At 37.7% G+C, this 16,877-nt stretch overlaps 1 protein-coding gene across 1 annotated transcript in view; it reads right to left on the reverse strand.

The window, feature by feature from the left end:
• Window positions 1-1,793: 1,793 nt before the first annotated feature.
• The window catches only part of LOC106884004 (uncharacterized), a 40,047-nt gene continuing 24,963 nt past the window's right edge, over window positions 1,794-16,877 (reverse strand). Inside the window, exons 6-8 of the mRNA XM_089340677.1 lie at window positions 10,085-10,210; window positions 8,724-8,910; window positions 1,794-5,435 (exon numbers count right to left, since the gene is read on the reverse strand). Of these exons, the coding sequence (XP_089196803.1) occupies window positions 5,323-5,435; window positions 8,724-8,910; window positions 10,085-10,210 (426 nt within the window). The 3' untranslated portion in view covers window positions 1,794-5,322. The remainder of the gene's footprint in view (window positions 5,436-8,723; window positions 8,911-10,084; window positions 10,211-16,877) is intronic.

Genomic DNA, 16,877 nt, shown 5'->3' on the forward strand with positions numbered 1-16,877 from the left:
GGAGTCGATAAAGTAGCAGTCGAAGACCTCCTGCAAAATTTCTGCATATTAGCAGAAAGAACTCTTAGACACTGATGCATTCTGGCAAGAGCACAGCCGCAATATAGCCGAATGGTTTGGAAATTCGCTGATCAGCAAAATTTACCTTTATGCTATTGTTGTTGGTGATGAAGACGGTGCTTATGTCTTGCATTTCAATAAACATAGAAAAATAGTACTAAAGAGTCCCGGATCATTAGCAAAGTCAAGATTTTTTAGTCTTGCAGGTCCCATCCAGAGCCTTTTGTTAGATCAATCCATGGACTTTCACATTATTAAATCCGGTACCACGAGGGAGAATAAGGGGAAAACACACATCCCCGACGGATCTCTGTAATGGCAGCGAGCCTCGCCGTTTTTCTTTTCTTTTTTTTTTTTCATCTTTGGTTCTAAATACTTCAACATGTTCTTCGGTTAGCAAGGTGACACTGAAGCGTCGTGGTGGCGGGAATATTCAGCAATCACCAGCTGTCGCGATTCGCTGGAATGGTACCCAAGCGATCAACAAAACCCGACCAATCACAGCTCTGCGTGAAAAGAATATTTACTCGCATGATCAACAAACTCTGACCAATCGCGATTTCCCATGGAAAGAATGTTACGTGATCAACAAACTCTGCCCGACCCCGATTTCGCGTGGAAAGAATATTACTTAGGTGATCAACAAAATCTGACCAATCACGACCTCACGTGGAATAGGCCCCAGCAACAATTTCAACTGGTGTCGTATTCCTTTCTAAGCCCGGACAAAGTGCTGCTAAGCATTGGAGAAAACCAACCAGCTCCCTAAAGTCCTGGTTTGTTTGTTTATGTAACAGTAAGAAATGTACACTGTATAACAATATGTAACAATATAAACAACAAATTTACGGGAGCGATGTGCAATGCGTGTCGTAGACGAACAATATTAATCCTTTGTACTACAGGCACATGGGTTGAAATTTGGGGGAGGGGTAGTCGAATACATGACCCCCCCCCCCCCCAGTGTTCCACTGGTACTTATTTTATCGTTTCTGAAAGGATGGAAAGCAAAGTCGACCTCGGTGGAATTTGAACTCAGAACGTAAAGACGAACGAAATACCGCCGAGCATTTTGCCCGGCGTGCTAACGATTCTACGAGATCGACACCTTCAGAAATACTCCTTTCCACTATAGGCACAAGGCCTGAAATTTTGGGGGAGGGGACAAGTCGATTACATCGACCCCAGTGTTTCACTGGTACTTAATTTATCGACTTCGAAAGGACGAAAGACAAAGTCGACTTCGGTGGAATTTGAACTCAGAACGTAAAGACAGACGAAATGCCGCTAAGCATTTTGCCCCACGTGCTAACCATTCTACAAGATTAATACCCTCAGTAATCATAGCAATAATAATTGTAATAATAACAATAACAACAATTTTTTAATGTATCAATTATTTATATAGGAAAAAAACCAGTGAAATGAGGTGTTCATACTTTTCATAACTTCATAGTATTTTTACTGAAATTGTTTTAACACGTAATTAAAACTATATCACAAAATCAATCACGATATATGTCTCTGCTAGACAATAATTAATAATTATAAGAATTAACAAAATAAGAAAAAATAACTATACAACAATATTTGTTACTAAGTTATCCAGGATAAGGGCCAACACTGCCCGTTATATTCTTTTTCTTTTTTTACTTTTGCCTTTCAGATCAGAAAAAGTTTCATAGATTAAAACAATCTTAATATTTGACTGGTTAATATGTTGGTGATCTGGCAGAATCGTTACCTCGCCGGACAAAATGCTTAGCGGCTTTTCGTTCGTCTTTACGTTGCGTGTTCAAATGCCGCCGGAGTCGACTTTGCCTTTCATCCTTTCGAGGTCGATAAATCAAATACCAGTTGCTTACTGGGGTCGATCTAATCGACTGACCTCCCTTCCCCCTCCCCCCAAATTTTGGGCCTTGTGCCTAGAATAGAAAAGAATATTTTAACATTCCTGACGGAAAGAATTGATAGAGAAGCTGGAAAAATCTAGGTGGGTGCTCTACTAATTTGAACAACTCTCCACCAATAATTGCTTCCAATTTAGGTGCAAAGCCAGAAAATTCAAGGGGAGGTGCTTGATCGATACCATTGGCCTCTACTTGATTTTAGGAACTTCTAAAAGAATCAAAGACAAAGGTGAATTCGGTATAACTGGAGCTCAGAGCCTGAAGTGTCGAAAAATTCTTCAGACTATTTTTCCGATGCTCTAACGATTATGCCAGTTCGTCGCCTTTTCATGGCCCCTTAGTTAAGGTACAAGGTTAGCAATTTTGAAGATCGAGGGGTAATTTGATTACTTCGGCCCCAGTACATGACTGCTGCTTTATTTTATAAACCTCTAGAGTATGAAAGACGAAGCTGATCTTGGCTGTAGTTGAAACTGCAATTCACAGAACCAGAAACTCCTCAATAGTACAAATTATTTCTTGCAAAGGGAAAATTTTAGGAGACAAGAAACTGACGCTAACATTGACCTTATTACTTAGACCTGATGAAAATAAACGGTTATGTAAACCCTTGTGGAATTTGACCCTTAATGAGCTGTAAATACCACAAGGCGCTTTGCCTAACACTACTTTTTCTGCCATTCAGACGCTCAAATAATTTCTTAGAAATTCACCAGAGATACATTTGGGAGTGGCATTCGTTGAGAAAAATGAAGCCCAGAATAAGACCGGCACTATTTTATAGACACCCAGAAAGACAAAATACGAAATTCATCCCCAGCAGGATTTGAACCCAGAACGTAGAGATCTGGAAACAAATGCTGCAACGTACTTTTGTCCGGTGCTATAAAGATTCCTTCCTCTAAACCACCACTGCAAGGTAATATCGATTTCTCGTATATAGTCACAAAGACAAAAATACGAGGTAGTGGGGAGGCAATGATCGATTGTCCTGTCCCCGGCACGGACCCTGGAACGATAAACAACCAGAGCTGACTTCCCCGAGAGTTGAATTAACGAGAGAGAGAGAGCGAGCGAGAGAGGGGGGTTGGGAAACGAATGCCACAAAACAGTTTATGCGTTGCTAGACCAACCCGGTCATTTCACCATCCTAATTACACGTCTTATTCGCAAAAACTCTGAGAGGGCGGTCGTTGGTCGATATCATCGATCGACGCGCAAATGACTCATTCTATTTTTTTTTTTTGTTTTTTTGTTTTTGTTAACGATGCCAGAATGATGAAAGACAAAGTTGACCCTGGTGGAATTTGACCTCAAAACTTAAAAATTAAAACTTAAAAGAACGCCATAGCTAAATGCCGCAAAGTAGTTTGTCCGATACTTTAACGATTCTGCCATATTCACCGAATTGGCTCCAATTATTTTGATTTCTGATATAAACACGAGGCCACAAATTTGAGAGGTGGGACAAGAACACATTTAATCAAATGAAACTAATATTTTCTTCACGTTGTGTGTACTTCATTTGTCGACAGGTCGGGTGACTTTTGGCCAACCCTGTATATATATATAGTGTGTGTGTGTGTGTGTGTGTGTGTGTGTGTGTGTGTGTGTGTGTGTGTGTGTGTGTGTGTGTGTGTGTACACATACTAATAATGGTTTCAAATTTTGGCTCACTGCCAGCAATTTCGGGGATGGGGTTAGCCAGTACTCAACTGGTACTTTATCGACCCCGAAACTTTAAAAGGCAAAGTCGACCTGGGCCGAATTTGAACTCGGAACGCTCAACGGGAAGAAATGCTGCTAAGTATTTTGTCAAGCATACTACCCATTCTGCCAGCCTCAATATACATTTATTTATATATATATATATATATATATATATAACACGTTGCTCTTATGTTAACCTGTTGTATGCATAAATTTGGCCAAAGGTGGTTTTTTTCAATATTTATTTTTGCTTGCAATAGCCGGTTCTTTTGGCCAAACTATCGTATCTCCAGCTGCTTCATATGCCAAGATATGAAATTTGTCAAAGTGTAGTACAACGGTTTAGCATTTTCCATAAGCGTAGAAAGTCCCACATACGACAGTTTTGTAAAAATATTTCTGACTGAAAATATCATACATGCATGGGGTTACGATTTTCTGCACCCAGCAAAGCATTATCGTTAAGCTGAAACTGTTGCTAATGTAAAAAGAAATGGAATGGCGAAACTATTTCTTTCGTTTTCCGAAAAAGCAACGTTTTGGACTTACGACACTTTTTCATAATAGCAACGATACGAGTGTGTGTGTGTGTGTGTGTGTATATATATAGATAGATAGATAGATAGATAAGCCTTTCTACTATAAGCACATGGTCTGAAATTTTAGGGGAGGGGGGGGGGGGCTAGTCATTTAGATCGACCTCAGTATATGACTGGTGCTTATTTTATCGACCCCTAAAAGTGAAAGACAAAGTCGACCTCGGCCGAATTTGAACTCGGAACGTACAACTGAAAGAATTGCTGCTAAGCGTTTTGTCAAGCATGCTAACCATTCTGCCAGCCTGCTGTCCTCATACATAGTTATATATACATGATGATGATAATAATAATAATATATACATGATAATAGCTTCAAATTTTGTAGAAACTTAACAATTTTAGGGGTAGACTTTTAGCTGATAGCATCGTCTCCAGTATTTGTCTGGTTCTTTATTTTAGCGACCCCCGGAGGAATGAAAAGCAACGATGATCTGGGAGGGATTTTAAATAAGGACAAAAACCGCAAGGTATTTTGTCTGATGCTACAACAATTCAGCCAAATCTCCATCTTTCTAAAAAAAAAATAATAATAATCAATAAGTATTGATTAATAGCAATAATTGTTTGATGACATAACAGACAAATGTACACAGTTGGAGGCGGGGGAAGGATGGGTGTAATCGACTAAAACGGTACAACTGTATTACTGGTACTTTATCACCCCACAATCCGCCCGACAAAAAAAATGGAAAGCAAAGCAGCAAAGTCAGCGTCACCATGATTCGATCTCAGAACGTAGTGTAAGATATGACGTTTTTTTTTCAGACCATCTGTTGACTTTATCAATTCACTGCTTTTTATATAACTATGACAATTACAAGTAGTAGTAGTAGTAGTAGTAGTAATAGGAGGAGTAGTAGTAAACAGACAAGATGTTATAAATACGAAAAGGTACAAAAACAAGAAAAAAAACAAGTAAACGGAAAAAAATAAAAATAACTGAATTTACAGTTAAAACATTTGAAATCCGTAACAAAAGGCAAAAAAAAAAACAAAACAAAAAAACTGTAATAATAGCTTATCGTATCTTCGTTAACAGGCTCTCATCTAATAGTTTTCAAGAAGGAAATCGGCGAGAAGAGGTTCTCTTGTGATCCTTTACGTAAACATGGGAAACAATCCCATAAACACATGATCTCATCTGAACCTGCCGAAGCTGAAATGAAAGGAAGCAAAAAATTAGTAAATAATAAAAAATTCTTTCTACTATAGGCACAAGGCCTGAAATTTGAGGGGAGGGGACCAGTCGATTACATTGACCCCGCAGTGTTTCAGCTGGTACTTAATTTATCGACACTGAAAGGATGAGAGGCAAAGTCGACCTCGGCCGAATTTGAACTCAGAACGTGGTGATGAGGGGAAATACTGCTCAGCCTTTTGTCCGGCGTGCTACCGATGCTGCCAGCTCGCCGCCTTAATAATAATAATCTTTTCTATTCTAGGCACAATGCCAAAAATTTGGTGGGAGGGGACCAGTCGATTAGATCGAACCAGTACGCAACTGGTACTTAATTTATTGACTCCCGAAAGGTCGACCTCGGCGGAATTTGTACTCAGAACGTAAAAATAATAAAATCGATAATAATGGTTTCATATTTTGCCACAAGGGCAGCAATTTTGTGGGGAGGAGATCGATTACACCGACCCTAGTGTTCAACTGGTACTTATTTTATCGACCCAGAAACGATGAAAGGCAAAGACGACCTCGGCGGAATTTGAACCCAGACCATAAAGACAGACGAAATACCGCTAAGCATTTCGCCCGGTGTCCTAACGTTTCTGCCAGTTCGCCAATATGGAGATTGAAGAACAACAGTTGAGCAAGGGGGCTCGTCCCTGTGATGGAATAAGGTTGCTGCTGGACCTGTGGGATTCCTTGATTGACCCCTAGTTTGATTGCATCATAGTTGTACTAACAATTTATCTGTGTACTTTTATCCTATCTCTTCCCTTTCTTTTCCCCCCACATCTCGTATATAAACTCTTGCACGATTTGTAGACTGTCCTCTTAACGTCTCCTTTATCTGATGTCCTTGTGGCAAATTATAGAAATTATTATTATTGTCATTATCATGTCGGCTTTTAGTGTAGTTTGTTTTGTGTTTGTTTTGTGGGGGGGGGGGGGGTTCATCCAAACCTCATGTGTTTTTATTAAGGAAATATCATTTTGTGTCAGTTTCAATATCCTGCTAATTGTGAACTGTCACTGGAAACTGATTTAAACAGGATTTTGACAACTTAGAAGAAAACAGAAAAAGCAAGAGATAAAAATAAAAAAAGAGAAAAGAAGAAGAGGATAATGGGGGGAAAATATAAAGGAAAAACAAAATAAGAGAATGCAAACACTGAGAGAAATAGGAGAGGAAAAGGAGAAGAAACGAAGATGACGAGAAAGAGAGAAGAAATAAGGAGATGAAGTGTAGGAGGAGAGGTGGGGGGAATGGAAAACCATATACATGTAGTGTATAAATAAACAGCTAAATAAAATGGAAGCTATTTAATTCTAATTACCAATTACTGAGACGACTAATCGTCAAATATATTATAAACAATAATAAAACAGGCGAAGAGTGAGATATTTAATAAAGCAGAGAAATACTTAATAAAGTTATGCCATCGGTGTTTGATATCAAATAATCACCGTTAAAATATATTGATATGACATGCAGCTGTGTCTGTAAGAGAGTGTGTGTCTGACCGTATGTGTGAGTTTTATGTGTGTGTATATATATATATATATATATATATGTATATATATATACACACACACACATTACATTTAGAAACAGTCGCCATATACATAAATATATATATATATATACTCACACACAGATTACATCTAGGAACAGTCGGTGTGTGTGTATGTATGTGTATATATATATATATATATATATATATATAGCGACTAACACACATATACACACTACATTTTAAAACAGTCATATGCATATATACATGCACACACTACAAATGTTTCTCTCATATATATATATATATATATATATATATATATATATATATATATATATATATATACATACACACACACACATTACATTTAGAAACAGTAGCTATATACATAAATATACACAGATATATATATATATATATATAGCGACTAACACATACATATACACACACTACGTTTTAAAACGGTCGTTATATGCATATAGACATGCACACACTACAAAAGTTTCTCTCTCTCTCATACATATACACATATATATATATTAGATATGACTTCTTCAGAATTTAGTATTTATTCAGAGAATCGGCGATTACGTGTGCAAGAGTGTTTGAATGTCAGTGTATAAAATAATTCCGTAAATAGTTTTATGTTTTTCTACACTTACATACATACATATACATATATATATACACACATGCACAAAATTACACCATACTACAAGCTCAAAATGAAATTAAAACACACACACACACACACACACAACTGCGGACACACAAATAACACACCTCTATATGCAATTTGAATGCGAGTAGTGTTATGTGGTTAAGCAGTTTGCTTCGAAACCTTGTGTTTCAAGTTCGATTCCATTGTGCAACAGATTCCATCATAAACACCGGTTGGCCAATGTGTTGCGCGTCCAATGTAACTGACGGACACCGCGCAGTAGCTTGAAATGTGTGCATAACAGAGAAGAAATACGTTTAAATTTTTTTTTATTTGTATCGCTCTGCCCAAGCGAAACAAAGAGTGAGAGCGCGCGTGCGCGCGTGCGCGTGCGTGCGTGCGCGCGTGCGTCCTCTACCACTACTTGACAACGGGGTGTTGATTTGTTACGTGCCCCGTAACTTAGTGGTTCACCAAAGAGCCCAATAGAATATATACCAGACTTTAAGATAAGTGCTGGGGGTAGATTTGTTCTACGTGTTTTGCGTATGTGTGTCGGCACGCGTTTTTCGCGTGGGCGCATGGCTGCGTGCGCGTGTACGCGTTTACGTGTGTGTGCGCGTGTGCGTTCTATCTTGTTCTTCGACTGCCCTTCATGTGGTCACGCTTGTTTGCGTGCATGGGTCTGCGTGAGTATGCGCCCGCTTATATGTGCGAGAGTATATGCTTTTGTCTGAGTGCGTGTGCATGCATATGAGCGCATGTTTATGTGCATGCATGTGCGCATATTTGTGAATGTGTGCGATCCTGTGCATGCGTGTGCATACGCGTGGTGTTTGTGTGTGTGCACGCACACACACAAATATGGTTGCATGGTTAAGAAGTTTGCATGACAGGCACATGGGTCGCACGTTCGGTTCCACCGCGCTTTGTTTTCTATGATAATCGTTATGTAATCTCAAAAAGTATGACCTAGCGATTCGATTAAAAATAGGTAAAACAAAAAAAAAACCTGAGACTGAGGTGTTTTGTAACGTCCACCTGCATCGTGGCCACAGATGTGTGTCTATGAAGGCAAAGAAAATATATTACCAAGAGTGGAACCCGATGGGCTGAGCGCCAGATGGAGTGGTTTCGCTTCGTGCTGTCGTAGTGTGCCCACTAATTCGTAATTATCAGGAGTACGATCCTTCCATATGGCAATAAGATTCGGGAAGTTGGTACCAGCAAGCGCAGTTACGAGTTCTTTGTAATCTGACGACCATAAAAGATTGCAGACCTGCAGAGTCAAAGAGAAGAAGAGATTTTTAGTCAAGAACCTGGGAGCCTCGTATGAACTTCAGATCCTTCTGAAGATTAAACACCGATACGAGTTTGGGGGAATATCTTATCCGGGCGGATTCAGTATAAGCTCTCGGCTAACTGCTATGGTCAGTCATTATAATATGTTGTGTATAAAATAAGCTTCGTGGATGTACAAGTGGCTATACTCTTTATTATTACTTTATACTCTTTATTACATATATATATATATATATATATATATATATATATATATATGTATATAACTGTCCGATGAACGGGAACGTGAAACTCAGAGTAACGGTTTTTTTGTTATATTTCTGCTGCTTTCAAATAAAGCATATTACTCTACCTCTGGTATTTGAGTACTCTTTTTTCCACCTTGTTGCACATTTCATGTGCTTACTCCGGTATATATACACACACACACACATTATATATATATATATATATATATATATATATAAACGGTCTAACGTTTTGCCAACTCGCCATGGTCGTTTCTGGTTCAATCCCACTGCGTGGTACTTTCAGCAAACTTTTTTCTACTAGCCGCAGGCCTATAAAACAGAGTGGATTGATAAACGGAAACTAAAAGAAGCCCTCCGGGTGTGTGTATGTATTAGGTACATATGTGCGTGTGTGTGTGTGTTTACCCGTGCCTTGAATTCCCATATTGGTTGTAAACAAGCGTCCCCGTTATGCAACCGATGCCGTTTGCAATAAATAAGTCTTTTTATGAGAAAATTTTACTTTGCTTGGAATCGAAACCGTTGGCGACAGGAACGATACCCGGCCGTATGAAAATCTGACTCAACGAATTCTGTGTGAACCATGCAAGCAGGAAAAAGGCGACGTTGAGATGACGATATCTAAAGTCACTGAGTTGCCAAATGCGAAAGCTTTTTAAACTTTAATATACACCACAAAAGAGAGAGAAATCATCTAATTAGCGAGTTCATGAGAATTATTAAATTAAAAATGACTATATTTTACAAAATTTTTACAATATTATTTCCAAAATACTGAAATATTTTCTAGAGAGCGTTAACGCGCGAGGTGGAGTGAAGAGCGAAGTGAAAAACGAGGTGGAGTGAAGAGCGAGCGAGAGATAGAGTAAGTGAGTGAGGGTAAAGCTGTTTTTATCTCACCTTGGAATTCACTGTAGTTTCCCGGAGCATTTTCCCTGTTGGAGCATGCCACAGTTTTATCGATCCATTCGTTTCATACCCTCCAGTTGCCAAAACATTTGAGCGCCATGGACACCATGCTAAAGCCTAACAAAAAAACAACAACGATAAATAAACATAACTAAAAATAGCAAAACTTCTGAAGTCTATATATTCTTAGACACATATTTACGTATGCTTGTGTATGCTCATACTGAGTACTTTTAATTCATTTTACTGGCTAGATTCGAAGCAATTTAAATCCTTAAGAACCTTTCCTATCAACTAAGGGTCCTTTATTGCTAACTGTAGTTCTTTGTGGTATCTATTTTTATGCTGAAGTAGACGGGTCCCTTCGTAGTTCTGTTCTGCTTGCAAAATGGCCGTCTACAAAAATTTAGTCAGCTGTGGTTCACCTGCAACCATGCATCTCCAGCAATTGAAAATTTGTAATTCACGAGATACACGCAGAATAACGAGAATGCTAACATTTCTATTCATTCTTTATATGTTTTGGTACGATTCGAACGTGAATATCTGATCACTGCTGTTTGTGATTCTCGCTTCAGACGATGTGTATTCATAAAACATACGGGTTTCACCAATTCGCCGGTGTAAAAGGACTGAGAGACAGCGTGGTGTTTCAACTTTGTGTTTCTTCAGTCAAAACTATCTAACCGGACTGATAAGTCTGGCAGGAACACAAGATCTTGACGGCTCTCGGTAACTCCCAATAATAAAAAAAGTGAATATATAACATGCGCTAAAATACTCCAGAATATATTCTGTTACTCTTTAAATACAACCTTAAAGACCATAGTAAATAGCATAAGAATATAAAAAAGATAATTGGCTGCTATTTTTATTGGTCGAGCAACCACCTGAAAGGTCTCCCTGGAGGGCTCTCGGCGACTCCCGATAAAAAGTGAACGGAACGTGCGCTAAAATACTTCAGAATATATGCTTCTACTCTTTAAACACAGCCTTAAAGATCACGGTAAATAGCATGAGAATATATAAAAAAAACATCGCAATAAATGTTCGATGAATATATATAGTTATTTTTTGATGTGGAACAAGCAGAATCATTTTACAGTTTTCCATTCTAGAGATGTAACGCCAAATATGACACAGACATTAAAATACATTTTTCTTTTGTTCTACATAGAATCAATATCTTTTTTTTTTTCTGTATTGTATTAGGTGTTTGTTTAAATAAAACATAGGTTCCAATTAACCTTGCCTTCTGATTTCTGAGATACTTAATTATTTCAATAATGGTTATCATTTTTCACAAGAGACCGGATTGGTGAAAATTTCACGCTCAATCCACAGAGATACTCGCGTACGTGTACACACACACACATATATATATATATATATATATATATATATATATATATATATATATATATATATATATAGATATATATAGATATATATACATGCGACAGAATTTAACACGGCTAATATAAAAAATATATAAATTATTTTAAATACTCCCGGTATTGCTTTTAAATAACAGTTCTATCGACGTTATTGTCAGCTTTGAAGAGAAGAGAAACAACAAACATGGCGGTAAGAAGTGAAAAAAATAAATGAATAAATAAATAAATAAAGACGCTAAGATGGCGGAAAAAATGTGAGAAAGAAGAAATCTACTTATTTTTCATTTCTATAACCACTTTTGTCCAGTAAACGTTTTTCTTTCTAATATATTTATTTACAACGTGTGATTATAAAAAAAAGATTTGAGTAAATATATAGGTGAATAAATATTTTGGTTTAGTGTCTGGTTATTTTATGTGTGTGGTTATATATGCATATATTTCTGTAAGTATATGTATGTGTGCGTATATATATATATATATATATATATATATATATATATATATATATACATACATACATACACGCACACATACAGAGAGCGAGAGAGACGTATTTTTATGCAAATTTGTGCGTGTGTATGTATATATATATATATGAAAGTACACATAGGTATGTACACGTATATGCACATATGTAAGTGTGTATGTGTGCATATATCTGTGCATATCTATACACAGAAACATGGAGATTCTGACATACGCGTGCGTGTGCAAACATACATAAAGAATCAAATGTATGCATATGTACAAACATACAGTATGTACGCATACATGTATACATTCAATCATAAGTATTGATTATATATATATATATACACACACAACCATTTGTTACCCTATGTCTATTCATACAACCATGTGTATCCATGTCTGCATTCACAGTCATTTGTACGCATGCATATATAAATATATACACACACACACACACACACACACACAATCATAAGAACAGCATATGAATGTGGAACATATTTAAACAATTTTATATGATTCTTATGCACGAGAATCATTTATGGGTGCTCAGTATATCACATCGTGTGGTGCATCTCATATTCCCATATCCATGTTACATATATACCAGGGAATAGGCTATAACGGATGAAGAGAACAAAACGCATTTGAAAGAGTAGAGTACGATATCAATGCTATTGGAAGTATTCAATTCTTACAGCTTATATATATATATATATATATATATATATATATATATATACTTACATACATAGACACTAGAAGAGGGAGACCAAGGATGACATAACAGACACTGGACTCTGGGAGACGCAGGACATGGCAGCGATGATGAGGGACAAGGACTGCTGGAGAGAACTCGTCCATGGAACACGGAAATTTTACCCGCCCCATACATACCTATATACATATATATATATATATATATATATATATATATACATATATAATTTATATATTTCTTACAAAGAGGTCTAATGCCCTTTTTAGGGGACAACTAGATCGAACCATCTCAAGTGTAACTGTGCGAAATGGTCGTGACTTCTGGTATTTGACTGATGAAAGAAAGCCAATAATGACCCGTCTTTTATTGCCTGCCCTAATTGTTTTAATGCCCTCTATTGCGTTTTTGTTTATATATATATATATATATATATATATATATATATATACACACACATATATATATATATATGTATATTCTTTTACTTGTTTCGTTCACTTAACTGCAGCCATGCTGGAGCACTGCCTTGAAAGGTTTTAGTCGAACAAATCGCCCCCAAGACTTAATTTTGAAGCCTAGCACTTATTCTATCGGTTTCTTTGGCCTAAGCGTTAGATCACGAGGGTCATAAACACAAAACCGGTTGTCAATCGGTGATAGGGGAACAAACAAAGTCACACTATATATGTATATATATATATATATAAAATACACATTAAGTACAGGACATCAAGGAATGAAGAAAACAAACCAATACCGATTGTGAAGTGGTGCTATAATAGGAGACACTTGCCCAAGGTGCCACTCAGTAGGAATGAACCTGGAATCATATGGTTGGGAAGCAAGCTTCTTACCACACAGCCACGTATGTGTGTGTGTGTGTGTGTTTGTCCCCACTCCATTGCTTGACAACAGATGATGTGTTTATGTCCCCGTAACTTAACGGTTCGGCAAAGATATGATAGAATAAGTAGTAGGCATACAAAGAATAAGTCCTGGGATCGATTTGATCGACTGAAGGTGGTGCTCCAGCATGGCTGCAGATAAATGACAAAGAATATGTATATACATGTGTGTGTATGCATATATATATATATATATATATATATATATATATATACGTATGGATATGTACGCAGAGGCATCTGTGTGTATAGAGGTATGCATATGTATATGAATGCGTGTATATATACACATATGCCTATACACAAATATATGCCTATGTCTATACGTGTGCATATATATATATACGTATTGCCTATGTATATACACGTGTATGTGTATATATAATTATATATATACGTATGCATATGTATATATGTTTATAGATATCTACGTGCGCATATATATATATATACATATCTGTGTATATTAGCATACATATGTAAGTATATATACATATATACTTATGCATACATACATATGCATCAATACATATATACCTGTGTGTGCGCGCACACACGCATATATACATCTTAATATACATTATATATATATATATATATATATATATAAAATTCTACACACAATACACACAAACATGTTTTGACATACATCTCTATACACACACATACAAACAGTTAACACACACGCTCCCAAGATGTCTAAATACATGTATCTTTTCATGTGCCATGCCTTGAGGCGTCGGCGTTCATAGGTCTCCATGCGCTCCTTTCACACACCGATCCTCCCTCAATTTCTACCGTCGAATCTAACAGATAAAAAGCTCTTGAATATTCATGGTTTTTCTTGGGAAAGATGAAGCAAGGTCTCCCGCCACTTCCTGTAAATTTTTTTCTTTTTTTCAGTTCCCGATGATAGTTTCCTTTTCTTTCTTTTGATGATGAGGGCAAGGGTCAGGAAGAGGGACTGCTTCCCTTTATATGAAGGCATTCACATTCACCGCTGGTTTATGTGTCTTGGGTCTAGGACTTCTCCGAAACCTAATATGGTAGTAATCATTTATTAAATTAAGCTTACGGGTGCGGGCGTGTCTCCGTTTAGAAGTAAAGTTTGCTTGCCAAATACATGGTCCTGGGTTCAGAACCACTTCGTGGCATTTGAAGTAAGTATTATTATAATATAAGCTCTGGGTAGACCAAAACCTTACCAGTCGACTTGGCAAATGGAAACTGAAAGAATCCCATCGTGTGTGTGTGTGTGTGTGTGTGTGTGTGTGTGTGTGTGTGTGTGTGTGTGTGTGCGTGTGTGCGTGTGTGCGTGTGTGCGTGTGTGTGTGTGTGTGTGTGTGTGTGTGTGTGTGTGTGTGTGTGTGTGTGTGTGTGTGTGTGTGTGTGTGTGTGTGTGTGTGTGTGTGTGTGTGTGTGTGTGTGTGTGTGTGTGTGTGTGTGTGTGTGTGTGTGTGTGTGTGTGTGTGTGTGTGTGTGTGTATCATGTGATCGACCAGGCTGTCAGATGTTACACATCGCTGGTCACAATGCGGTTTTACATTGTTTTAGCCTACAAATTGACGTCACCCCGCTAGGTAGGTGAGTAGGTCAACATCCCCCCACCCACCCGGTCGAAAGGGGAACTGGAGCAACGTGAAATGAAGTGTTTTGCTCAAAATCTCAAAGTGTCACTCTGTCAGAGAATCGAACCTACGATCTAGCAATGGTGAGTCTAACTGCCTAACCACTAGGCTACAGCTGTGTGTATGGGAGAATTTACGAAAACAAAACAGACGAAGACAGGTGGTGTAAACAACAAATGGATGTATTAGTTTAACGCTCGGGAATAGAAAAAGTCTGACGTTTCGAGCTACGCTCTTCAACTGAAAGGAACACAGAAAGAAATAAGGAGAGAAACAAGGAGAGAAAAAAAATATTAATGTAGTGGTCAGCGATCTATTATGGCGACGTGTTCGCTATCACCGCCTGACAACCGGTGCTGGTTTGTTTATGTCCACATAACTTGCACTTCGGTCAAAAAGAGCCCGATACAATATGTACCAGACTTAAAGAATAATTTGTTCAATTATGTGGTACACCAGCATAGCTGCATTCTAATGACCGAAACGAAAGATACGTCTCATATTTAAATCTATATGTGTGAGAGAGAGAGACAGAGAGAGATAGAAAGAGAGAGACAGAGTGAGAGAGAGAGACAGAGTGAGAGAGAGAGACAGAGTGAAAGAGAGAGGGGGAGTATGCTTGCCTATACACTTATATGTATATACATATGCTCACAAATACACAGATACACATGTATGCGCAAACATAGGTACAGAAATAGCATACATTCATAATATACATACATATATGTATATATAAATGTTTATATATATATATATATATATATATATATATATATATATATATATATATATATACATACATACATACATACATAAATACATACACACGACGGGCTTTTTTCAGTTTCCGTCTACCAAATCCACTCACAAGGCTTTGGTCGACCCGATGTTATAGCAGAAGATACTTGCCCAAGGTGCAGCGCAGTGGGATTGAACCCAGAACCATATGGTTGGGAAGGATATTTTAAACATCAAATGGTTGTGTGGGTCCACCCGAGAAAAACAGGAATCATACGAGTCCATAGGTAGAAAAATGGTTTAGAATAGCTGGACTACAATGTTCAGGTTAGGAGCATAATGGAGTACTGTACCTACATCCGATACCCCGCTGTTACTACGCACAGTGCCATCTTGGACCGCATCCAGAAAAGGGTCACATAGCTGACTGGCATCTCATCACTTGCCGACACACTCAACTCTGACCCAATGGCGTGCCGACTCCTCTGTCGCTTCCGTAATGGGTTCTAGCTGGTCACGTGCCTCTACACTACACAGGCATCCCCTACACACTCGTCTCTCGTCACCCTTACCGCATCGCATCCTACTCTCCCCTTACTATCATTATCCTTAAATCCTTCTTCCCCAGAACCTTCACACTCTGGAATCGCGTCAGTGCTCGTTTATTTCTGGCAGGTGTTGACTTGTAACACTTTGAACGGAATATTAATGGAATCACTGTTTGGATGGGCTCAGCCCTTTACCCCGCTCACAAGTTAAATTATGTTAAACATTTGTTTAAGAATACATATACGCCCATTCATGCAATTACACATATATATATATATATATATATATATATATATATATATATACACACACACACACACATGTATTAATATAAGTATATATAACCATATTTGTATACATATATATATA

The sequence above is a fragment of the Octopus bimaculoides genome, chromosome 23 (genome assembly GCF_046866305.1).
Source record: "Octopus bimaculoides isolate indiv1 chromosome 23, ASM4686630v1, whole genome shotgun sequence".
In the NCBI taxonomy this organism is placed as follows: Eukaryota; Metazoa; Mollusca; class Cephalopoda; order Octopoda; family Octopodidae; genus Octopus; species Octopus bimaculoides.